Genomic DNA, 27,633 nt, shown 5'->3' on the forward strand with positions numbered 1-27,633 from the left:
TTTGTGTTCTTCTTAATTCCTTATTCAGTTTTATACATTATTTCTTGTCATCGTCATATTGATTGAAGGTACAGTCGCCATTCCCATCTAACCACGGGGCTTAACCCCCTCAACCAAGTCACTGTATGTTATCTTAATGGTTGTGAGAATAATACTGATAAATAATATTTTTAGTAGTCAAACTTTATAGAAACCTGAAAAAGAAAGTAAAGATAGAATAATAGTAACTGTGGTAACTAATGTACACACAACTTTGACAATGAAAAGTTCATAACTTATTTCTGTTGCCACGATGACAGAAATATAACAATAAAAGGAGGATTAATCTGTGTTTTCCTTAATGAATATCTTTAATTCAGTTTCACCTTCCTTGGGGGTGAAGAAATAATCAATATTTTTAATATCATAACCTTGTAGACGATGGCTTTAAACCTTCTCTGGGAAAACACGAATATACCATATAACAGACAAATTATATACATATATAACACAGACCAAACTATATACAAATATATATAGTTTGTCTCTGAATAACCGTTATATCTTAAATGAAGAGTACAAGATGCATGCAAAAGTTAGCCTTCAATTTACTATAAAATACAGTCTGAATTTTGAAAATCGGACGATTGTTTGCAGAGATATTATAAGAGCACCCCATAGGCACCCTGTTTGTTACTAGATTGTGATGATTGGTCTAGCCTCCCGTGAGGAGCTCGCATACCTCACCACTGTAGCCTCACACAGTCTCCACAGGAAGCCTATTAGTGTTAAAAAGAAATTTATTTTATTTAACGTAAATTTAATTCTATTATTTTTGTAATATTATTCATTCGACTCATTCAGTTCAAACGAAGCTCACACTGTGGTAGAGACTCGCACTAAATTAATTCAATTATTAAATGCCTTCCTAAATAGTAATCTGTGTTGCTATTGGAAGGCAGAAATCTGTTAATCATTTGTTTTTGTAAGTTTTACGTTTATTTATAGTTTGTTTGAGTAACTTAATATTACTTTGGTTATACCGGAATTATCCTGTTTACTTGTACCGATTCATTGTATCCCATAGGACTTACGAATTATAACAGGGTAGTGTATGATACTGCAATCAATATTTTTTATATACTGTATACGTTTTATAAATTTAACTACAGCTGACATAAAATTAGGTCAGCCTCTGTGGCGCGAGTGGTAGCGTCTCGGTCTTTAATCCGGAGGTCCCGGTTTAGAATCCCTGTCAAACATGGCATTTTCACACGCTACAAAATTTGTTATTCACCTCAATCCTTTGACACAATACATAACTGTGGTCTCGAAGGTTAAAAGAAAAGAAGAGATAAATGGTAGATAAAAAAAAGGAATCCACCGGGTTAGTCTAATAGTGAACTCGTCATAGCAAATCAGCTGATTCCGAAGCTAAGGTTCAAATCCTAGTAAATGCAGTTACTTTTTTACGGATTTCAACCCTAGATCGTGGATACCGATATCCTTTGGTGGTTGGGTTTCAACTAACCATACATCTCAGGGATGGTCGACCTGCGCCTGTACAAGGCTACAACTTCATTTACGTTCATACATATCATCCTTAAAAGTAGTACCTTTACGCTGATTCCGGAGGCTAAATAGAAAAAGAAAGGTGTGTAATGACTGACACCTGTCAACTGAGCCAGTGATCTTCCGAAATTCCTCCAATCTTCCAAATTGAATGTTGACCGTTACACTGATATGTCTTTCTCTTTATTTTTGTTTGTAAAAATTCTGCCATGTAAAAATATGTAAGTCAGTCATCATCATACTGTTTAAGTTGTTGCTGATCACTCTCGAGATAGTCGCTACAAAATATAACTATTGGGCCATTATCCGAATTCAAATCCATGAGGATTTATCCTACTTTAACACATTGAATCCTAAGCCCGTGTTTTTCATGGGCTATCGACGTTTTCATCGTGACCAGAGCCCATGAAATTGGGTAGTCTTATTTAAATAAGTTATAAATTTCATACAGATAATATTCGTTATTACGCTTTAATTCACAAACGGTTCGTTCTTTAATTTTTTTTGAATGATTCGTTTGTTTTATCCGCACTCTGCCTGTTATTTTTGAAAATGAATATAAACTGATTGTTAGTGTTTGGGGTTAGAAGTGCTGTTTGTGGCGTGTTGATTTCGTAGTAAACGAAGTAGTTATGTTTTTCTTTGTTAATTATGAAATGTTATGTGAATCCCATTTTTATGAAGATTCGGACTCTGAACAAAGTAATATCAGAATTAAGGTCTTTTGAACAATTTGATCTCTTGAGTATCTGGCCTGCTTTTCTCGAGAGAAAATTTTATAGTTGATGAAGCCGTGTGTGGATTTAATGGCAGGATAAGATTTCGTGTTTTTTTTGCGTAAAACTATATATTGTTGATTCGTCAACCGCATATGTACTTCTATTTGAAATTTACACAGGTAAAAATAATAATTCCATAATTTCTCTTTTCCGATAATCAGAAAGACTTCTTTCTGATTATCTTGATAATCGTTTTTTTGGGGGTTTTGTGGGCGAAAAACGCTTTAGCGTTATCACCTGGGATTATCTTGACAAGGGAAATACAACATTCAGGGAACGGTTTTACGGTTCACCAGCGGTTTGATTTTTTATGGCAGCGACAGAGTAAAGCTGGATGTCCTATCTGAAAGAGCTGCCAAAAAGAAACTTAGTTTACATGAGAGGAAATATCTCCTCTGTGTCAAATGGAAAGACACTGGAGATGTATTAGTCTTATCTTTAGTTCACATAAAGACAAAGTGAAGTACATGTGCACTTCAAAGGGGGCACATGTTTTTGTTTTCAAAAAAAAAACCTGATATAATTATCAATTATAGTAAAAATAAAACGGGTGGATAGAAATGACCAGATTATTTCATACTATCCATTCAAATGTCAGAAAAGATTAGTTTTTCATTGTTTACGTCAATTGCCAATGCCTTTTTTTATACTGGGAATCACGACCATCATCCTAAGGCAAAAAATGTATTAACTACTTTAACTGATATGTATATTTTTGCAACTTAATAATATTAATTTCACTACATCTAACTTTTCTTACTTATTTTATCTCTAAATAAGAGAAAAATCGAAATAAAGAGTTTGTTTTTGTATGTTGCCTGCTAAGATTCTTAGCCACTAAAATATGCCAAAAGCATCTAGGGAAATTATATTCAGAGTTATTGAGTTATTTAATGATACATTTGTATCAATTTTGCCTTTTTAACAAATGAGGTAATTTACAATTTTTTTCTCTTCAAAAAACATATTTACCATTTACTTTTAAAAAGGTACGTTCATTATAAATATTTCATGTGAGTATAAATATTATAAGAGTAAACTTTTTTAAAAATATCTTTTCAGTATTCCAAAACAGGCTGTTGTAACATATAAATAACAGACTAATAACAATTTAGATATATTATTTATGTAAAATGATTTAAGCTTTTTATTTCATTTCACTGCTTATTATTTTATATCAAAAATTTTGAAGGAAAGCTTCTTAATGCAGGGGTTTGGGATGGGGAGTCAACTGAGAAAAAAAAAAATTATATATATATATATATCAATTTCAACTCTTCAATTTCATTCCTTTATATTAAAACCCCTTAATAAGTCTAATAAGTAAAAATTACCACCAAAATTCCTGTTTTACAGTTTAAATTTGCAATGAAGGTTGTGAAATATCGAATTGATTTTTTTAATTATTACATAAGCCACCATACTCACCGTAGCTAGAGTAAGAACATTGATAAGCGTTTCCTTCTTTTTTTTATTATTTTTTTTCAAATTCAATCTTTTAAATCTATTGAAAGTTTGAGGCTTTTTTGCTCTGGTGGGGGGCTTGGGACAAAAATCTAATTTTACCACATAATATGCATTTTCACAATAGCAAACTACAGTAAAAATTTCAATATTTGATTTCAAACAAAGTTAATGAATTTCATAATATGCACAAATTATGTGCATTTACACACCATTATTAACCATTCTAAAATTTAAGAAATATTTATTTTACAAACTTAAATCGTAGAACACTTTATTCATAAATGTGATTTTTTGTTGTTAGTACTGAGTAAGCTTTAGAGTTATTCTTCAATATATCTAATTTAACTAATGATAAAATGAAAAGTTAATTAACCAAATAAAAAATAAAAGTTAAATTTAAGTACAGTTGGAAAAAATTAAACTATTTTATAAGTTTGAAAGAAATTAAGAATAAGTATAGCAGCTAAAGACAATAATCACTCAGGATAGCGAACTACCAGTAAAATACTGAAAAATGTGGACAAGATTTTGGAATTCATCTGTGAATTATCTATTAATTTTGGAATTTGGTTTGGGATTTACTCAGAAAAAACTTTAGCCAAAAACTTGAGCATGCATCATTCACATGACTGTGAAGTTAGCTCTCAGATAATGCCCTCCAAACGCACCAATGTGTTCAGGAGAAAATGTGCCTGTTTGTTTAATATCATTTGTCCTTTAGACAATTGTTCTTCCATTTTTAGATTTTTTTAGTCAAACTAAAATCAGGTTAAAGTTAAAACTGTTACTAAAACCCAAATTAAATTATAAACTATGTAAAATAAAATAATGTAATTAAAACCTAGCAGTATTGTTATTTTTAGTTACTTCATCTTAGTATTACTGGTTGTTTGGAGCTCTCAAGTTACCAGTTGATTTAAATGTTTGTGACTACAAAATACCTATTTTATGGACTGAGCGTATTCCTTTTAGTTGTTTTAAATAACATGTGAAGTATTAATTGATTTTAAAGCATTTCCAAGCTATTCCACAGTTCATGTTATTGTAAATTTGGTCGCTGTAAATTTAAATGAAATTAGGTCAGATAACTATTACATATCTCTTTAAATCATTTTGAAAGTCTTGCAAGAAATTAGCTTGATTTCTGGTAACAGTTAAGGAATTTTTAAATTGCATTAGGAACAAATTATAAGCACATCAAATTCAGAATTTTTTGTTCTTTGAAAGTCTTAAAATACAAGTATTAAAGTGTTGTGATTAAAAATATATATTTTAATATGACCATTAGTAATTGTAATGACCATTAGTAAAAATAGTGACTGTTGGATTTACAAACTATAATAAATTTAAATAATGTTTTAACACTTATAAATTATAGGCTATATGATTTTGATGTGATGAAAACTTTCAGTGCCACTAATGAGAACTGATTTTGATTGTTTGTGTTGATGTTCTGATATGTGAGAACACATTCTTAATAATAATAATGTAATTAAATGGATAAATCTCAGAGAGATGCAAGCTTTTGTAAATTGCAGTTTGGCCCATATCCATGCATTCCCTTACTTGCCGATTTTTTCCATTCTCCTTTTGATATTGACCTCAATACCTGTCACACTCTTCAACATATTTTCCTCTTCTTGCCTCTTGAATACATGTTGCTGTTTCATCTTTTCCAAAATACTTCTCGTTTCATTTCAGTTTAGTTCAACAAAATATTACATTAATACCCCCAAAGACCACATTTACATTACATGTAAATCTCCATTAAATTTGCCATCCTTTCCTCACACTTTCACTCTGGTGTACACAGTTTATATTCTGCTTTTGAATTCTTTGTGACTTTTGCTCTTCAAAGAAACTGATATGCTTTACTAGCCATCTGGTGTTTATTCAACATCTGATATCCTCTGTAAATTTCTTGTCATGCTCTCTCCAATAAGAAAGAGTGTTATTTACAGAAAGTAAAAATGCTAGTTTTGAACACCATTCTTCAACATCTCATCATAAATATCATTGTTTTTCTGCTTTTCATGAACCGTGATTGATTTATGTTTAGTCCCTTTATGTATAGTCCCTTTATGTATAGTCCTTCATCATCGATTCCACCATTTTTTCAATCGTTTAAACTTGCAGTCTTCACTATCCTGAACTAACTTAAGTTTATTTGCTGGAGGGGGACAAATAAGCATTTTGTATGTTTTATGTATTACATATTAGCTGTTATGGTAGAGATAATAATTTTAGTAGCTTACGTCCTTTTTTTTTTTTTTTTTTTATAAAATTAATGTAATTACTACTGTGTATTGGTTACTAATTTAGACACTTATTATTGAATGGGCTGAAAAATTTAAAAAGGATGAAAAAAAACATTTCTTGAGATTGTTTCCTTGTTATATATTACTGCTGGTGTAAAACTATGCAAGTTTATTAAAGATGACAAGAAATTTGCTTCGATTTTACTCACTCGTGTAGTAAGTACTTGAAGGTACATACCCTCAAAGGTATTATCTTACTAATTTTTATTTTTAGTTATTTAAAAACATTTAACTTAATTTTTATTTAAACTGTGGGTAGACCTATAAAAATAAAAACAAGTTTGTAAGAAATGCAAAAATGAGAAAAATTGCAGAGAAATAATGTAATGAAATCCCTATCAAATGTAATGTGTCTGAAAAAAATTTATTATTTTTCGTGCAATTATCAGAATGGAATCAGGATATTTGTCGTTATAATATTAGTTTATTCACTATTAAGCAATGACAGGGACAATGCAATGATGAACTATTTCTTCAGATTGTCATGTAGATAGATTTTTTTTTAACCTCTGGGACCACCGTTAGGTTTGCTTCAGAGGATGAAATGAATGAAAATTTTTGTAGCATTTGGAAATGTCATGCCTGACCAGGATTTGAACCTGGACCTCCGGATGAAGGGCTGAGGTGCTACCACTTGTGCCACAGTAGCTGGAACGAATTAATTTATCTGAACATAACTGACAAGACCATCAGAGGAAGTTCTTTAAAATAGAATTTAGGTCTGATTGATGAGGAGTATGATGTGAACATACATACATATAGATATTCATATATAAATTTTATAAAAAAGATTTTTGTTGATTTCAGACTTATTTCTTTATATTAGTTAAAACTGAAGATAAACCTTTTGTTTGGTACAAGTAGGTTCAAAGGTTCAAAGTAGGTACAAATATTTTACTATTTGTAAATTTAATAAATTGATATGAATATGTCACTATAGTTTAGCCAATGAAAGAAGAAACTAGAGTTTAAGCTATTATAATTTTGATACTAAGTGCTAAAAAAAATAATATCCATGATATGAACCTATTAAACCTATCACATTTTATACGATTTTAATGAGACATGTGAATATTGTTGAAATAATACATTCATAGAAAAACATTGGAATACTTGATTCTCATCTCTTTTAAATCTTTATATATTTTGTATATGAAATTTTAGAGCTTTATAACTTTTACATATTATGTTTATAAAATATCAATTTCAAGTTGTTTCAGTGATTACCTTGAAGATAAATTGGCCTTATAAAAACATTATAGCTGTATATTTATTGTGTCAAAATCTTTCTTTTTTACTTTTTGAAATTTTACTTTTCTTGGTATATGCAATTTCTGAGCTGTATAACTTCTGCTAAAGTATTCTTCAAAATACCTAGTTAATTTACATTAAAATCCGGAATTCTATTTGTTTATATCCTAACAATTATTTGTTTGAGGAAATGGGCATTTTGTGATTAAATTAATTACATTTTATGAAACTCAACTGTCTACAGCAAATTAAGCGGTTATCATTTAGTAGTATTAACAAAAATTAAATTTTCTAATGACAGTGTAGTGTATTACATGGCTATTTTCTTTTGTAAATTAATTTAGATGTTAGAAATTCTCATGAGTCATCAAAAATAAAATATTGAATGTTTTTACATTTAGTTATTATTGTTTTACAGCGATATTTGTGGTCTATTATATTGTTCATTCAGAAAATAAACATTTTGTATACAGCAAAAATTATCGGATCAAAAGTATTTTCTTTGCTGTTTTGAACCAAACTTAAAGCACACAACTAAGTACAACAATAAATCTATTAGTTAATTTAATTAAATTTTCTACTTAATATTAAATTTCCATAATGAAGGTAATATTGCAATTAATAATATTGTTCAACGATGAACTTTGAGAAAATAATTACCTTTAATTACTACGAAGGCCCCATTCACTTTGAGAAAATCATTGCTATTCATTAAATATATATTTTTAAAGTAATTTAAAAAACTATATATTTTTATAGAATGATTATATTAATTTTAAATTATATTATATTATTAATTAATTTTATTATATTAATATCTTAATTTCTAGAACTCATAGTTTTTAGAATTATTAGCTAACTCATATACAAAAATTGGAGAAAATAATACTACGACGGCTATTCTTAAAATTTGCTGTTCCAACATTTTTAATAGGATGGATAAATATAAACCAGTTGCCATGATTACATGTTGCATGTGTAGATTGGCCTTTAAGCATCCTTGATTACTCAAACCTAGTGGAAGATGCAAATTCAGAAGGCCAAGAGACTGACAGGCAGAACAGGTATAAAAGCCTTTTGATGACATTGTCTCGTATAATTAAAAAAAAATGAACTATGTTCATTTTTTCTATAGACTAATCCTAAGACTGTAGAAAAAAATGTTTATTGGTCTATTATGTTTTTATTATCCAATGTAGATATAATTTATTAATGTAGAATACTGCACTGCTTCAAATTTAATATATTTCTGAAAATTCTAAAATTACTTGTGCAATTTTTTTTATCACCGATCATTTAATACAATTTTATATGTTCTGGATATTGTTATTAAAATGTAACTCCGTAACTAAGTACTTCTTTTCTAGTTTATCTGTTCTTTAATGATATCTCTTAAAATTCCTTTTACTTTTGGGTCAAACAGAAATAAATGGCACCTGACAATAACAAGCTAAGAATTTCCTTTTTGTTTTGAAATAGTTTCTAATTGATTCTACATTATCTACATTATTTGAATTAATTTTAGTAGTTTTATAATAAATCTTTATTTCATTAGTTACAACATATAAATAAATTGATCACCTCTTGCTTATATCAGTTGACAAATGTTGAGGCTATTTTCATTTACCTTACTTATCTTGTCTTCTTCAGACAATAGTAGAAAAACCTATCTGGCACAAACTTTTATTGCCCAAATTATTTGTTGAAAATTACATAAATTCTTTGAAGACTGTTGAAATGAACTACATTATTCATATATAGAGATTCAATTTATTTCTATGAATTTCATTGACATATTTTTTTCTCTCCAATGACAAGAAAGGGTTGTTGGACATTTTTCTTTTCTGAACATTTGATTTCCCTTCATCAAAGGATGAAGGAAAAATTTTTGAAACTGATTTATTTGTAACCTCACTACCATATATTTTCATTATCTGCTTTTAAATTATTACTGGCCGAAAAGTTTCCTGAATTTAAAAACTCTGTATTGTACTTTTAATTTCAGAATTACATATTGCAATTATAAAACATAGTGTGGGTCAGACTAATACTACAAAGAATTAACTTACTGCGTCATCGATGATGGAAGGTCGACTTTGTGAGTGCTACTTGCACATATTCTTTATTTTTCTCATGAATATATTATGTGTTGCTACTGGGCATTCCAAACCAGTAAAGCCCCTCAGGGCTTGGAACAGAGGGTGTGGTGTGGCGACCGGTAACGTCACAAGGTGCATGTCTTCCCCCTACAGGGTTGGGATGCCCAGATAACAACTGACACTATTATTAATTTTTTTTTTATTGATTGTTGATTTAAGGAATTCTAATACATCACATTCATCAATTTATTCCAGGGTTGGAATGAATCGTGGAGTAAAATGTAAGTTGACATTAGGATTGAAATACAGGAATGAGATATAAGTCCGCACATAAAAGAAAAGAGTATTTATTATAACCAAGATACTGTTGTAATATGATGGGTTAGGAATTGCGATGGTTTTCTAGTAAATTCTATGAAGAAATTCTTATTTCAACAAGTTTTTAAAATCATGCCGTGCAGTGCCAAGTTGATTACAGGGTAATTTCTGATGATGTTACAGATTTTTTGTTGTTTGTATTTAATTTCTTATTACTACTTAAAATTGGTATTTACATAAAAATATTCTTTACTTGGGTGGAGCCAAGTCTGGACTGTATGGTGGGTGATCAAACACTTCCCAACGAAAACGCTGCATGCAGGCGCTTCTTTTTTACAGCTGCAGTGTGCGGCTGAGCATTGTCATGGAGAAAGTTTTGTATATTCTTAAAAAGTTAAGAATAATTATAAAAAAAATTAATTAAAATAAAATAATTAATACTTAAAACAATTACATAAAATTACAATTACAATTACATAAAATAATTAATTAATTGGTATTTTCATAAAAAGTTAAGTAAGTTTTGTATATTCTTATAAAAATTTAAAATTAAAAATAATTTAATTATTTATTAATTAATAATAATTTAATTATTTATTTAAAAAATTTTAATTTTTTTTTTTAATTTCAGTACTGAAGAAGCATTTGAAAGCAAATTTTCTGAAGCCAAATGTGACAATTGAATCTCAAATTTAAAAGAAAAATCATAAAATTTAAAACAAATCATAAAATTTATGTAAAAAAATGTATATTACAATTATTAAGATTCTTAATTTGATATTAGTTATTAACTTGTAAAACAGTTTAAAATTAAGCCAAAGTTACCTTAAAAATCATTGTTTTGTAGTACATTTAATGCACTTTTTTTTTTTTATTCGATATAAAATAAAATATTAATTTATGGTGTTTTACGTTTAATATACTTTTGTTGTTTGGAAACTTGATTCATTAGTTATAATAAGGATTCTAAAGTATGGAAGTAATACATTATGGAAACATGATGTCAATTATTAGTATAATTTTATTGTTTGTTTATTATACGAGGGTTATTTTTTTTTCAAGGTCCGATCGGTCACGAAATTAAAACCACGTGAAAATAAAAAATTTTTTATTTGTAACAACTTTCCAATACCCTCATCATAGAACGGAGCTGCCTGTGTTTTCAGCCGTGTTTCTATGCTGGTCTGCAGCTCGATTTCTGTACCAAAATGTTGTCCTCCTAGCCAGCGTTTCATGTGAGCAAAGAGGTGAAAATCAGATGGAGCCAAGTCCAGGCTGTATGGTGGGTGATCAAACACTTCCCAACGAAAACGCTGCAGCAGCTTCTTTGTTACAGCTGCAGTGTGCAGCCAAGCATTGTCATGGAGAAAGACAATGCCTGATGACAACATTCCTCTCCGCTTATTCTGAATTGCCTTTCGTAGACGTTGAGTCACGCAGTATGAGGCTGCAATGATGGTCATGCCACGTTCCACCAAGATGAATTCCACCAAGAGAACTCCATTCCGGGCCAGAACACAGTAGCCATACACTTTCTGTTGGTGAAGGTTCGCTTGAACGTCTTTGGTTTACGGGGAGAATGAGAATGCATCCACTTTTTTGGATTGTTCTTTTGTTTCTTCAGTTTCGAAATGGACCCATGTCTCGTCCCCTGTGACAATTTTGTTCAAAACATCTTCTCTTTCATTGTGGTAGCGCTGGAGAAACGTTAGGGAGGCATCCATTCTCATTGTTTTGTGATGGTCGGACAGCATCTTGGGAACCCATCTTGCACACAGTTTGCGGTACTGAAGTCTCTCACTCATAATGGTGTAGAGAGCTGACCTTGAAATTTCAGGAAACGAATCGCTCAATACAGAAATTGTGAATTGACGATTTTCTCGAATTGCTTCATCCACTCGCTCAACGAGATCATCGGTTGATGCTCGCTTCCTTCCCTGACCGTCTGCATCATGAACATCTGTACGTCCTGCTTTAAAGTTCCTGCACCATTGTCGCACTTTGCTGTCACTCATTGAAGTTTCACCGTACACATTACTTTTTCTTGATGAATTTCAGCTGCATTACACCCCTCAGCCTGAAGAAATTGAATTACCGCACGCACTTTACACTTTGCAGGAGATTGCATTGTTGTAAATATGTTTACGTGCTAGCTGGGTGTTCAGAACTAAACGAAGTGGCATGATTGAAGGCCATACTAGAGACACTATGCAACACATATGTGCAAAGGTTCATCCGAATTTTGCGCGGGTTTTTATTTTTCGACCGATCGGACCTTGAAAAAAAAATAACCCTCGTATAAGTAGAAGTTCCTTCCAACAATTCGAAAACATTCCACTTGCTACATTATATTAAATAGCAGCTACTGTAAAGTAGCAACTTATTCACCCTGATCTTTGGTTATGTAAATGTTTATATCATATTCATGTGAAACAAGAAACATATCATTATTATACATATGTTAATCTCCATCAGAGAGGACATCTGTGCATGATGCCTCTGTAATATATTTGTTGCGGACGATGATAACGCGAAAGCTTTTTCACCGTACAAAATAAACTGCATCAGTAATTATCTAAAAATATGGTTAGTTTGCATACAGTAGCTTAATTTAACTTGCATATATGCAATGTACTCCTTTAATTTTCTCAAAACTATAAATAAATAACCAGTTTCCTCATTAACCAATAAAGATATCAAGTTGAAATTCTTACCAGGTGTTTTTAGTTGTAAATTATACAGATAGATACAAGGGGTTGTCAGTTTATCGGTTTAAAAGAAATTGTAATTTTTTTATTTTTTCCAATGAGCAAAAAACATTGTGAATTAAAAATTTTTTTTTAAACTTAAAAATTGATGAATCAAAAAATGACTGTTTTAAAAGTTGTAAAAAGGAACAAATTAAGTGTAGTCAATGTTCTCACCATGGTTTCCCTTGGTTGAAAGGCAAATGCCAGAACAGTTTATTTTGTTTCCTTGGTTTGTGCTTAGATATGTTTCTGAGTGCATATTTTAATTTAATCAGAATTATTAAACAATATTTGTTTTGTTATAACACAAATTTGTTCAAAAATATTTAATAATTATAATGGACATGTTACAAAACCGTACAGCTAATTATTTAAGTCTATTTATTTATGTTATCCTTGTATGCATTTTTTATTTAAATAAATAAATGCCGTTTTTCTCTTTGAGTAGGTACTCAAATAAAATATAATACAACGCAAATATTTAAAAGTTATCTCCATTGCCTACTACATCTAAAAGTAAATGGGGGACAGAGCTTTCGTCATTTCAACAATTTTGTGAGAACACCAAACAACTTTGTTCGAAGTTACCATTGCTCATACATAAGAGTAGCACCACATGAAACATTAATGACTGTGTTGTTTTACTTAAAATAGCTTTTACTAAAAGTGCTACTGGTAATTACCAATTTTCTAATCATTTATCTTTTTTTTTTTTTGTCTTCAGTCATTTGACTGATTTGATGCAGCTCTCCAAGATTCCCTATCTAGTGCTAGTCGTTTCATTTCAGTATACCCTCTACATCCTACATCCCTAACAATTTGTTTTACATATTCCAAACGTGGCCTGCCTACACAATTTTTCCCTTCTACCTGTCCTTCCAAAATTAAAGCGACTATTCCAGGATGCCTTAGTATGTGGCCTATAAGTCTGTCTCTTCTTTTAACTATATTTTTCCAAATGCTTCTTTCTTCATCTATTTATCGCAATACCTCCTCATTTGTCACTTTATCCACGCATCGGATTTTTAACATTCTCCTATAGCACCACATTTCAAAAGCTTCTAATCTTTTCTTCTCAGATACTCCGATTGTCCAAGTTTCACTTCCATATAAAGCGACACTCCAAACATACACTTTCAAAAATCTTTTCCTGACATTTAAATTAATTTTTGATGTAAACAACTTATATTTCTTACTGAAGGCTCGTTTAGCTTGTGCTATTCGGCATTTTATATCGCTCCTGCTTCATCCATCTTTAGTAATTCTACTTCCCAAATAACAAAATTCTTCTACCTCCATAATCTTTTCTCCTCCTATTTTTACATTCAGCGGTCCATCTTTGTTATTTCTACTACATTTCATTACTTTTGTTTTGTTCTTGTTTATTTTCATGCGATAGTTCTTGCGTAGGACTTCATCTATGCCGTTCATTGTTTCTTCTAAATCCTTTTTATTCTCGGCTAGAATTACTATATCATCAGCAAATCGTAGCATCTTTATCTTTTCACCTTGTACTGTTACTCCGAATCTAAATTGTTCTTTAACATCATTAACTGCTAGTTCCATGTAAAGATTAAAAAGTAACGGAGATAGAGAACATCCTTGTCGGACTCCCTTTCTTATTATGGCTTCTTTCTTATGTTCTTCAATTGCTACTGTTGCTGTTTGGTTCCTGTACATGTTAGCAATTGTTCTTCTATCTCTGTATTTGAACCCTAATTTTTTTAAAATGCTGAACATTTTATTCCAGTCTACGTTATCGAATGCCTTTTCTAGGTCTATAAACGCCAAGTATGTTGGTTTGTTTTTCTTTAATCTTCCTTCTACTATTAATCTGAGGCCTAAAATTGCTTCCCTTGTCCCTATACTTTTCCTGAAACCAAATTGGTCTTCTCCTAACACTTCCTCCACTCTCCTCTCAATTCTTCTGTATAATCATTTATCAATAATTACTATTTAACAGATATAATGAGCAGACCAGGTTCAAATACTATTCCTTTAGTTCAACCTTTACAGGGTCTAATGTGTTTTATTCTGTAATATTAAACAAATTGATTACATATAATACATGCATTTAAACCAAACCAAAATGAATGAAATATGCATTTACATATACAAATAACAAACTGAATTAGTTTTTGAAAAAGGATGTTTCATGTTAGTAGCAACTTTGTGTTTTCAAGAGAAAATTATGGTGAAGCATAAATAGTTGAATAATTTATTGCTTCTTTCCTCCGATAAAAAACTTTTTTTGTAGTTTTCTAATTAATTAATAATCCTGTATAGAAAAAATGATTTATATTTCAATCTGATACTTTTATAATAACACATTTCTGGGAGCGGGTGAGGGAAGGCTTTCCATACGTAACTACTGTTTAGGCTGGTTCTTTAATAGTAGGAATTATAAATAATTCCAACTGTTTTATGCCGGTTTGATTAATCATTCATATGTTGGTGTCATCCTGGATATACATAATTCAGTACACCAACAAATTGTGAATAGAGTGGGCATCCTTAATCTCGAAACTAAAGAATGTTTTAAGATAGATATTTTAGTATTGTTTATTGTCAAATCCCTTTCTCATTCATTCCATTATCCCTTTGTCTTTAAATCTGTATTTTCCAAAATATTTCATGGGTTTTAAGCTAGATGTCTATTGGATCATTGATTATTATTACAAGATCATCTGAAAAGAAACCAAACATTTGTTACTCCATGTCATTGTATTGATACTCATTATTCCACTATTGGTGGTGTGTTGTTATAAACAGATAATATACTATTTTTATTTTTATTTTATTACCGGATTCTTTACAAATAATATTTTGTTTATCATGTAATTCTGTTTCATTTCCAGTACGCAACTATCTGAATAAGGTTTTACATTTTTTTCGTGTAAAAAAAAGATGAATATTTTTGAAGAGCAACTTCTTGTGAAATTTTGCTTCAAACCGGGCAAGATACTTATAGAACGTGATGAAAGTGTTGCAAGAGACTTAGAAGATACTATGAACCATATATGATGTTAATAGTGATATGCCTCAATCTTAACAAATTCTCGCAAATGTAATCAACTGTTTGAATGAAAATGTTTCAGTGATTATGAGTAAATCATAACATGGTTACATGTTTGTAACAGAAAAACAGTTTACTTGGAAGTATTGCAGCAATTGAAGGAAACTTTGAAAATGAAACAAAGCATGGGGTCAGCATTATGACAATCCTCTCTTGCTTTTAGTGACCTTTATTCAACAACTTTTGATAATGCTGTTGTTGTATCTCAGCCCCTATGTTCATTTAATTTAGTACTTGCTACCTCCAAAAATAAATGCCACCGTGAAAGTAATTAATTTTAGATGGTAGAAGAGATTAAAGAACATTTTGCTGTGGGCCCTGCATGCTAATCATGAAACAATTATCAGATTGCATTAAACGTAGAAAAAATGGCGGGAGTAGTTATTTACTTTGTGGGAGGATAAGTCCAATTAAATAAGTAATAAAAAATAGTTTTGAAAAATTTGGTTTCATTTTGGATATACCTCATTGTGAAAACCGGAAGATTTATTGTGACCTTGATATTTGTGTGATTAAAGGGAAAGGCTATTAATAATTTCTAGGGACTTTGTTTTATAATACTTTAATTAAATAAAAAGCTCAGTCTCCTACTGAAGTACTCATCCACATAAAGCATGTCTCCTATTTTCTTCTAATAATTACATTCCTGAGCAAACTCAAGAAAAACGTGTATCACAAGTAAATGTAAATGAGCATGGACGTTGGTACCTGTTGAACCTATGTGAATAATATTACACTGTATCTTGGCGTACACATTATAATTCTCTACTCAAACAGAACTGCTATTAATTAATAGAATGATTTGTAGTTAATAAAAGGGATTAATTTCTATTTTGAGTAACCTCTTTCAATAACCTAATCTTTTAATTTTAACATATTTAAGTAAAAAATATGACCATATTATTGAATTTATCAGTCAGTAAAATGGTCAACTGATATTATGCTGGAAGACTTACTAAAAACTAACATGGCTTATTCTTTACAAGATTTGAATATTTTTCTTTATTATTATCACTGCCGGGCTTAATTAGATGTAGAGGTCATCTGTGTCTATTACACCCCAAGATCTACAAAAAAAATCACCATAAATTGTTTTACCATTCTGTAGAATAACCAACTTACCTAGCAGATAGAGAGATTGAAATGGTTCTCAGTTGCTGTGACGTAAATGAATGTTTTTGTAACAGTACTTCTATAATACACTGAAATTTTGGATGTGACAAATACCTGGGAAAAATTTTCATTTTTTGTTGTACTTTTAAATCACATCCTCTAGTTTCATCTGTATCAGGTAAAACAAATTTGTCAAAAACTCACCTAATATTTTATCAAAATGAAAAATTTTCTTATAATGGTCACTACTGTCTTTTCCGGGTTTTTTTACGTTACAAATGCACATAAAGACAGCTATTTTAGTAATTTGTAAATGTTTTCTGTATAATTACTGGTAACTAAACAATGACCTCGTAATTAATGACAAATTTAAGTAAAAGAAACTTTTTATTCAACTAAATTTCAGTATCTGCTTATTAGTATCAGTAAATGAGGATAATTTCAATATATACCAGTGAAGTTAACTGAAATAATAGTTACTTTTTGTTAAAAATTAAACTAAATAATTTAGTGAAAAAAAGCTAGCAAAAGTAATAACTAATTTTTATTATCTTTCTCACTGTTTCAGCAATAATAATTAAAGTATTCGATACATCAAACACTAAAATTTGATAGTTCCTAGGAGTTGTGGGAGATATTCATTTGTACTTATTTTCGGCAGACCATTAAAGGTAGCGAAGTGCAAGAAAAAACTTGTCTATTCAGTAAATATATATAACATTTACTATTTATACAAATAACGTATCTAGATGCAATATTAGGCAATTCCTATAAAATTATTGAAAATACCAATATATTTTATACTTTTTTCCAGAATAAAATTAATTTTTGTTCATTCACCGGGGGAACGAAGCCACGCTCCCGATCAGTCGTACGGGTTACCATACACCGGCAGTGCGGCCGCCCCCACCAGCGGGAGTCCGAAATCGAATCACAAACATCACCAATTTAATCGTTGCACGATGCCAATGCGCCTAGCTCCAACCAATCCAACGCCTAGGCCTACACACCGTAAGGGCGCGAAGAAAACCAGCCATTATGAACCACTCCTCGCAGATCATCCAGTTAATACGGAGATCCAGAAAGGAATGTATTCTCTCAAGTTCCCTAACAGCTCGTGAACATTCGACCTCGTGTGGTGGATAGACGTAGACGATGTGGTCCACTGTATCATCAGTATCGCAATCCCAGCATTGTCTCGAATTCACCAAACGAAACCTAGACAAGACTCGACCGAAAGCCACCACGAGAAAAATTGTGTGACATACCGATTGGGGGAGACCCATCCAATCACACCTAAATCAGACACTTAGGAAGTATACCATGCGTGTAGCGATCTGTGGGGGATTCGTCCCACCTGATCTGCCAAGACGCAAGGCTTCGGTCTTCAATCTACTGCTTTCGTTCTGATGTCAATAAGTTATCTACGTTGGAAATGTAGCATTCCTTACGCTCATTAGCCAATTACGCCCATAGACGGAGCTTGTCTGTTACCTTCTAGCATATCGATCCACGGCAGTCCACTCTTCCTCTCCGCTCATTAATATTCTGAGTGTCTTCCGGCTGAAACATATTTCCATAGCCCAGGGTATCTAATAACTCCTTTCGTTCTTCCCTGAAACGTGGACATCTAAAGTAGACGTGCAGGGGGCTTTCCTCCTCTCCACACTCCGGTCCTTTAAAGTCAATTGTCCTTACTTGACCTTTGTGTTGATCTTAACGTTCAAACCACGAGCTAAGAGCACTCGTTTACTGACTCTCATAGTAGAAGTATTGCCAGGAAACCCCTTTTAGAAAAAGAAAGGATTAATTAATTATCTATCCCACGTTCGTTCTCCCTTGAACGGTCGACTGAGAAAACGCCACTAAGGAGTAGTATCAACAAAAGTAAGCAGTAAAAAGGACATGAATTTCAATTTTGAAATTCGTTACATTCAATTTAATGAATTGTATTGTTTCAAGGAATCTCTCACATATAGAGAACGGGTAATTGTTTTTGAAATTTGTAAAAACATATGGATTCGTCTTCTTTAAAATATTTTCAAATATCCAGTACATTTTACTTTGGCCATCCTTCATATACCTTACACGTTTGAATTTATAAACTCGTTATATTTCTCAGCTTAAAAAATCGAATTTCGCTATATTTTTATACCACTCTTATATTAACTCGGTCTTGGACTATGTATATGAGATTCATGGTACGGAACCATTCAGTCGAATTTTGAACCACTTCCGCTTATCCATTCGTTTTGAAATTTGCATACAGGTTTGCTCCATATGACAACACATTTTAGCAATATTTTCAAGTCGTTAAAATGCCCATAAGTTGCCAATTGAAAAAAATTCCCCTTGAACTTATGCAACCTCGTTCACATGCATATTTTCTTAGTGAAAGATAACCTAGCCTGTTTCTGTAAATTTGGATCTAAAATTTGCACGTTTGAAATACATAATTTTACCAAAATGTAGGGCTCTATCTACTGTAACAACCGACTGGAGCTACATGATAACACGCTTTGTTTTATAAACAAATTAAATATTTATTAGAGTGTACAGTTACTACTATAAATTCTGTACAGTAGCGACCGAAGTTTTGGGAAAATAGTGCTTTTTAACCGGATCCGAATTTTTGGATGAAAATCGCAAATATCTCGAAAATGTCAGCCCTAGCGCTCTGAAAAATTTACGTTGGTAGTGAAAGTGACTGTGCCGATGAAGACAGAGAACTTGCACAGGAATTAAAAATTCATAATTATAATAATAATGATCCGGACACAACCCAACCCCACGTCCGCGTAATAACATCTATGTACACGTCCAACGAGATGATATTTTGGTACCCTCACTTACATAAGCCAACGGGGTAATGGTTTTGTTTAGGAGCTCCCTGTGGAGTACGGGGTTAGTGTTCCCGAGCTGGTTGCAGTTGTGGCGGGAGGTATGACCGTGACAGTTTTACCGACGCTGAGCGGTGTTAACAATTTTTTTTGATTATATATATATATATTGTGTGTGCGCGCACATACATCTTATATAATCCAAAAAACTTGTTTTCAACAAATCATCTCTAAAAATTTAAATATATGTTTATTTAGTCTTTTGCTCTCTCTCCCTTCGGCTTAAATATTTTTCAAGAATTTTTTTTAAGTTTATACTTCATATATTGAGCTATCAACAAATTTTTACAATCTTTAAAAAATTATAGAACCTGGATGTAAAATGCAGAAAAGTTTTTTTGAAAATTCTCTTTTTCTTATTTTGGCCTCTATCGAAGGCATGTTAAATTAAGAGACAACTTTAGTGAAGTAAATTTGTTAAGCTGCATCTGTATGTAGAAAACTTTTTCTTAAAATGTATTCCTCGCCTCTTAAAAATGTATATATTCTGTTCATAATTTTTGTCTCTCTCTTTTATCGTTTAACTTGCAATCGCGTATCTGTATTCCAGAATATCATTAAAAAATATATTTTCTATCACAAGAAACATATCTTATACAAATAGCGAAGAATATTTATCCTGCAGAAAATGGGAAGCCAACGTAAAAATTTTATATTTGAAGCAGATTATATCATCAAATGTAGGACACCGGTGGATATGTTCTTATTACAATGGTCAACAATTCACATTTACAATAGCCTCAATAGTTTCAAATTAAAGAGAAAAAGCAAAGGATATCTATTGAAGTTATTTGATAGTGATGTAGAATTTCATAAAGTTCAATATTAAAAGGACCTATACAGATTTGGAATGTTTGCAGTGGCATTTTTAATCTTTATTTCCTTTGGTAGGAAACAAAAAATTACATGTTAAGAATTATCAAGTTTTATGAGAAAAACGCATATGAGATGTTAAAGGATAAAAAACTGTATCCATTTGAAATGCTTTAAAATACATTACTATGCCTTATTATACTAAATTTTCATATATTTTTTGGTTTAAATTGATTTAAAAATTGGATTCCTAATCGTGTTACTATATTTGTTACAGTTTTATAAAAAGATTTTCCAGCAAAGCTGGAAAGATTTTGCAATGAAAAATTGTGCAAAGTTCAAGTCACTGTATGACTTGATTGTAGTAGTCAGAAAAGAGATGTAATACTTTGCCAGCTTTTTTTATTCCTTTTATTTCAGCCGATTAAAAATAATAATAGTAGCAAATTAGTAATTGGAAGTTTTTGTATTTACACATATAAACCACAGGTGAATAAATATTATTTATGTTGTTTATGTCAAGAATTATATTGATATTCATATCATTTTAAGCAGGAAACCTGACAAAAGGGTCTGATATATACTGACCACAAAAATGAGGAAAAGAAACCTTTTCTGCAATGATTTAATTATTTCATAAGTTAATTTTTTTTTTTTTTTAATAATGCATAAGTTAATGCATTACTTGTAAAAGTATCATTAATGTTATCCATATCTCTGTAGCCATTATCCGGTTGACTAATATATATTAGTCAGAATGTGTATAAAAGTGTCATTAATCTTTTAATTAACTAAAATCTAACTATAACACTCAAAACCTTAAACACTGAAACCTTAACTAAAACACCTAGACTCTGTTTTGGACCATCAAATTTTTTTTGGGACTGAATACAGCAACAGTGAGCAATCCAAGAATGGCTCAGACACTGAGGTGAACAATTCTTTGTTACTGAATTAGAAAGATGGGATAAGTACCTAAATATAGATTTTCGAAGAAAAGTACAGTATTACTATCACTCACATGGTGGGAGTGGGTGGTGAAAATAATTTTCTTTATGTTTTGAAGTATGAGGAATACAAAAATACCATTCATTTAATCGTGGTTTCCTTACATACTTATTTATATATTAATATATACTAATAATATTTTTATACCGCCAGATACAGTTCATAAAAAAGTAGAACATTTACCTACTTATCTGAAGTACTTTCACAGCATTAGCTCCATCATTAGAAGACTTATTTAGAAAATACACAGAGTTAAAATGTGAAAATTAAAAATATTACTTAAAAAAAATATATACATTTAAAAAAATTAAAATAAAATATTACTTTTAAAAAATATTAACAATGTCAGAGTGAATATAATATTGACATATTGCACCATGGTACGTTATGATACAGAGTGGGATTATCAAATCATTTAATTGTTATATCAGGTCCACCAAATTTATCAATTCATTATCAAATTCAGTTTGTTAATTAATAAATCTATATTTATTAGTACAAGTATAATATTTTCCCTTTATATCAATTCCCTTATTATTATTATTATTACTTACATTTAAAATTCCTCTCTCTTTTTCCTGTTTAGCCTCCGGTAACTACCGTTTAGATAATTCTTCAGAGGATGAATGAGGATGATATGTTATGAGTGTAAATGAAGTGTAGCCTTGTACATTCTCAGTTCGACCATTCCTGAGATGTGTGGTTAATTGAAACCCAACCACCAAAGAACACCGGTATCCACGATCTAGTATTCAAATCATTTAAAATTCCTAAATTATTTTTTATATAAGTAATATTATCTTTATTTTTTTATTAGCTGTTCTGTAACTTTGATAAATAATTATTTATATATTTATACGCCTATGTATAAAATTTTGTGGCTCAAAAATCTAAAAAAACTACTTTGGGGATTTTTATTTTGACTTGAAATTGAGCATTTTAATTTAATCAAAAAAATTTGAGTGGTGCTTGTTAGAAATGTGGTTAGTTATGATGCTACAAGTAGAAACGTTGATGTTTCTTTATTTGTGATACCTATTATTAAATTAAATATGACATATTTTTCATAGTATTCTTTTTTTGAGTCATTTGTTTCTTTAATTATTGAATGTAGAGTGGAATAAAATGAATTTTATTATAAATCATGGCCGGTTGAAATTGATTATATATTAATTATATAATAATTTTCTCTTACCAACTATTTTTATTATTATGTCCAAGCGCTTTCGGATATTAATCCATCATCAGGAACATTTACGTGTTGTGCATTGTAATTATTTCCTTCACAGATTAATATATTAAATGAATTTTGAATTTTAAAAACAAAAAACCATAAATACAACAATTGATCGTCAAAAAGTAAAAATAATGTCGACGTTACTCGTCATGTCAGTATAAAGCTCTCAATTGTTATTTCATAATAATAAAAATAATAATTTACGTAATAATAAAAGTGCTCGGACATAATAATAAAAATAGTTGGTAAGTAGAAATTATTATATAATTAATGGAAAAAAATGTTCAGCATTTTAAAAAATTTAGGGTTCAAGTATAGAGACAGAACAATTGCTAACATTTACAGGAACCAACCTGCAACAGTAATAATCGAAGAGCATAAGAAAGAAGCAGAAATAAAAAAGGGAATTGGACAAGGATGTTTGCTTTCCCTGTTACTTTTTAATCTTTACATAGAAGCAGTTAATGATGTTAAAGAACAGTTTAGATCTGGAGTAACAGTACAAAGTGAAAAGATAAAGATGCTATGATTTACTGATGATATAGTAATTGTAGTTGAGAGTAAAAAAGATTTAGAAGAAATGATAAATGGCATGTATAAAGTCCTATACAAGAACTACCACATGAAAAAAAATAAGAACAAAACGAAAGTAATGTAGAAGAAATAAAGTAGTTGGACCACTGGATATAAAAGTAGGACGAGGAAAGACTTTGGAGGTAGAAGAATTTTGTTATTTTGGGAAGTAGAATTGCTAATAATGGACAAAGCAGGAGCAATATAAAATGCCAAATAACACAGAGAAATGAGCTTTCAGTCAGAAATATAATTTGCTTATATCAAAGATTAATTTAAACATCAAGAAAGCATTTTTAAAAATACATAAAATATGTACTTTCAAAAATATTTGGAGCATAACTTTCTTTATATGGAAGTGAAACTTGAACAATTGGAGTACCTGAGAAGAAAAGATTAGAAGCTTTTGAAATGCAGTGCTACAGGAATACATTAAAAATCAGATGGGTGGATAAAGTGATAAATGAAGAGGTGTTGTGGCAAATTGATGAAGAAAGAAGCATTTGTAAAATTATAGCTAAAAGAAGAGATAGACTTATAGGCCACATCTTAAGTCTGATAGTCACTTTGATATTGGAGGGACAGGTAGATAGGAAAAATTGTGCAGGCAGGCAATGTTTGGAATATGTAAAACAAACTGTTAGGGATGTAGGAGATAGAGGGTATACCAAAATGAAACGACTGGCACTAAATAGGGAATCTTAGAGAGCTTCATCAAACTAGTCAAATGGCTGAAGACAAAAAAAATTATTGAACAACCCTTTAATATTAATATATATAAATTTTTAAACAAGATTTACATATTTGTAAAAGGTTCATGGTCACAGTATTGAAATATTTCTCAAATGAGTAAAATGATCAGCAGTTTTACGTAATTAAATTTTTGCATGACTGAATTAATTTCCACGTATATTCAAGTTGACATGCTACAATGTTTTCATGGAATAAATAACATTTTAACTAATTGCTTTTTGTACTGTTATCGTGTTAAAAGATAGTAGTAATTTTTTCTTTTAAAAAAAAATTACATTACTATACTTATACTATCAAATCACAAGATAAATGTATTCAGGAAACTGATGTAGACTGATATTATAGCAATTTAAACAAAGCAATTGTTAAATTTTATTAATCTTTATCTATTACACTTCCCACGATTATTTATACATATATTTTTTAATATATATCTTTATTTCATTTCATTTTTATATAAATTATAGTCTATCAGTGTAATATTATTACTTTATATACTTTATTTTATTAAGTATCATATAAGTTTAATTCTTTTATGTAAAAAATTAAAGTATAATGTGTAAAAAATTGTGTTTTTGGGAAAATGTATAATAGATTTTTTATAATTTTATCAACGATAATGGTTGCAATCGAAGGACAAATGAATAATTATCCATGTGAAATAATAAAAAGCAAGGAATTAAAAAAAGGGGAAGAATTTTTGAACGGTAGTATTTTATCAGATGATATACTCTATTCAAAAGAAATTACATTTTCTGTTAATGGAAGAATATTTGGTTGTATATGTTTAATAAAAATTTGTTTACAAAAATGTTGCCCTGATGGTTATTCAGTGAACAGAAATGGTATTTGTTTTTATAGTGATAAAGATATTCAAATAAATAAGTACATTTCTCTGTTGTTAAATACACGAACAGATTTTATTTTTCCAAGCGATAATGTGGATAATCATTTTGTAACAATTTACCAGAAAACAAATAAATCATTAGTGGAACAAACCGATTTAATAAATCATATATTTAATAATGGAAGTATATCATTAAAAAATGCGAATAATTATATATTAAATATTAATAATTATTGTTTGGAATGGTATGAAAAATCTCAGACAATTATGGTTTTTTTATACAGAAATTTAAATGAAATAAATACCTTGGATAAAATGCTGAATTTTCTTAATATAGTACCGTATTTTTCTAAATGGAATTATCTTACAGTATTTGTAACATTACCACTTCTTTGTATCACATTTTTAACATATTTTTTTATACTAGAATTAGATAATTTATTTGGAAAGTGTTTAATGTGTCAAGTGATAAGTGCAGTTTTTTATTTTACATTTCAGTTTATTTTTATGAACATGAATTCAGAAGTAAAGGGCTTATTTCATAGTATTACAGGTAAGATAATAATTTTTATTTTATAATAATTAAAATAGTTTGTATTTCTTAATTTATCAATTTTTTATATATTTACAGGGAAAGGATCTAGTTTTAATTGATTTTTTTAGCATCAATAAGTCTTAGTAATGCTGTATTAGTGCTTTCTAAAAAAAATGCAGTATATTTACATTAAGTCTGATAACTTATATAAATGTATATATATTAACCAGCAGGAAATGTAGAACTTGTTCTAGCACTGTGTGTATTGTTTACATAAAAAAAATTCCCACCATTCTGAGTTGCATTACAATCTGCTTATGTTATTTGTATACTTTACGTATATTTTTCATATGGGGGCCTACAGTAATAACATATTTTGCACTTTGCTCCCAAGATTTGATTTAAAAGAAGGATTCTTTATAGTAGGTTAAGTATTCAAAATAAAATTTAAATAAATTCAAGTATTAAATTAAAATAATATATTAATAAAACTAGTATTTTATAATTAAAAAACATTTACCAGATATTCTGTGATTAAGAATTGACTTTTTATTGGAAACTTCAGTATGTTACATTACATATTATTAGTTTTGGAAATTATATGTTACTCCATCTTACCTCAAATTCTCTTCTACTCTTGATATTATCTGAATAATTTTTAATAGCAGTTTGCCTAATTTATATCCATATAGCTAAATAAATAATTCTCAATATCAGTAAAGTATTTAAGGCATGATGTATTTTTTTTTTTTTTTTGGTGGGGTTTAATTAATTCACAATACACCAGTAAATATATTTATAAATAAAACTGTGTATAATAAAAAAATTATCTAAACTGTACTATATCATGATCGGTAAGAATTTTGATTTGTAGTGTTAAATGAAAATGGTAAAATTAAGCTGTTTAATTCACTGCAAAATTCTTTCTTCAATTCTATTGAAGAAATACTTCTTGCTAGTCTTTGCATAAGCTAAATATGCAAATGAAAAGTATAAAAACATAAGACTCACTCATTGTTTTGCTAAGGAAGCTCCATAAAAAATAAGCAAAAATCTTTCCCTCTGCATCAGTCTTTGATTTGAAACAATCTGGACATCCTTTTAGCTGATTGAATAGCCCTTACATTGTTAAGGAGTCCTGTTTATATCCTTCTTTTAAGTACTACCATAAAAAGGTCCTAAGAGTTAAACATTCTTCAATCAATATTTCAGAAAATAATGAAAAATGATCCTGGAGTTTAAACCATGTTAATGTGCATTCTGACCAGGACACGATTTTAAGGGAAATTTATTGCAAAGCTCTTGTGAAGCATTTTCCCAATTTTCAGTCACAAAATGCAGTTTTTCAGATTAGTTGACCTTACGAATTTATCTTATTGATTTACCTTATTAATAGATCTCAGAATGTGTATTTTTGGTGCATAGAAAATCCCCACCTTAATGAGAAAACCACAGAACATCCACTACGTATAATGATGTAAGTTGCAATATCTAAAATGCATTTGATAGGATCATCCTTTTTTTAAACAAGTGTTAACAGCATTTCATTACCAATTAGATTTGATTGGTAGGGAATTAACTGCCACTTTAAAGCAAGATGTAACTTCAGCTCATAACAGTCAGTCGGTAAGAGACATTTAATTAAAATAAACATTTGAAAGACAGTGGATCGGTAGGGACACCAAAATTCAATGGCTGTCTACAAATCCAGACCTAACAACTTGTGACAACACCCTTCGGATCATAATCAAAGAAAAAATACCCATTTGTGATTAAAGAAAGTTGATGAACTGAAAACTACTGTAAGAGACTGTTTTTATGATTTTGATCCTTCAACATGGCAGAGAATCTTCAAATATACTTTGCAACTGATAAAATTATTTACGAACAATGGAGGAGTGCATGTGGACCGTAATTTAAAGTAGTTTTGTTTGTAAAAGCATTACATAAATTTATGACAAAAAATTCAGTTTATTTCTTTATATGAAATGGGACTTTGTGTCTACTTTGTACATTCAAACAGGTTAGGTGTATAGTTATACTTTAAAAATTAATTCATAACTGGACTTATTTCATTATTTACCATTTATTCATACTCATAATATATCACAATGTAGTACAGGTAAAACTTTCGAAGTTATCGTTTATTTATTAAAGATTTTGTAAAATAAAGCGTAAATAATAATATATTTATAATTTTTATGTTGTCAAATAATATATCTCGGCTAAAAAATTTATTTTCAGT

At 29.9% G+C, this 27,633-nt stretch overlaps 1 protein-coding gene across 2 annotated transcripts in view; it reads left to right on the plus strand.

Annotated features, from left to right (window-relative positions):
* Positions 1-27,633, plus strand: part of LOC142322194 (G-protein coupled receptor Mth2-like) — a 60,611-nt gene that overhangs the window by 19,201 nt on the left and 13,777 nt on the right. The window contains exons 2-3 of one of the 2 annotated variants that reach the window (XM_075360992.1): positions 9,372-9,464; positions 25,352-25,406. In XM_075360992.1, the coding sequence (XP_075217107.1) occupies positions 25,361-25,406 (46 nt within the window). In that variant the 5' untranslated portion in view covers positions 9,372-9,464; positions 25,352-25,360. The remainder of the gene's footprint in view (positions 1-9,371; positions 9,465-25,351; positions 25,407-27,633) is intronic. The other variant, XM_075360991.1, reaches the window with a different exon arrangement.

The sequence above is a fragment of the Lycorma delicatula genome, chromosome 3, assembly GCF_047948215.1.
Source record: "Lycorma delicatula isolate Av1 chromosome 3, ASM4794821v1, whole genome shotgun sequence".
In the NCBI taxonomy this organism is placed as follows: domain Eukaryota; kingdom Metazoa; phylum Arthropoda; class Insecta; order Hemiptera; family Fulgoridae; genus Lycorma; species Lycorma delicatula.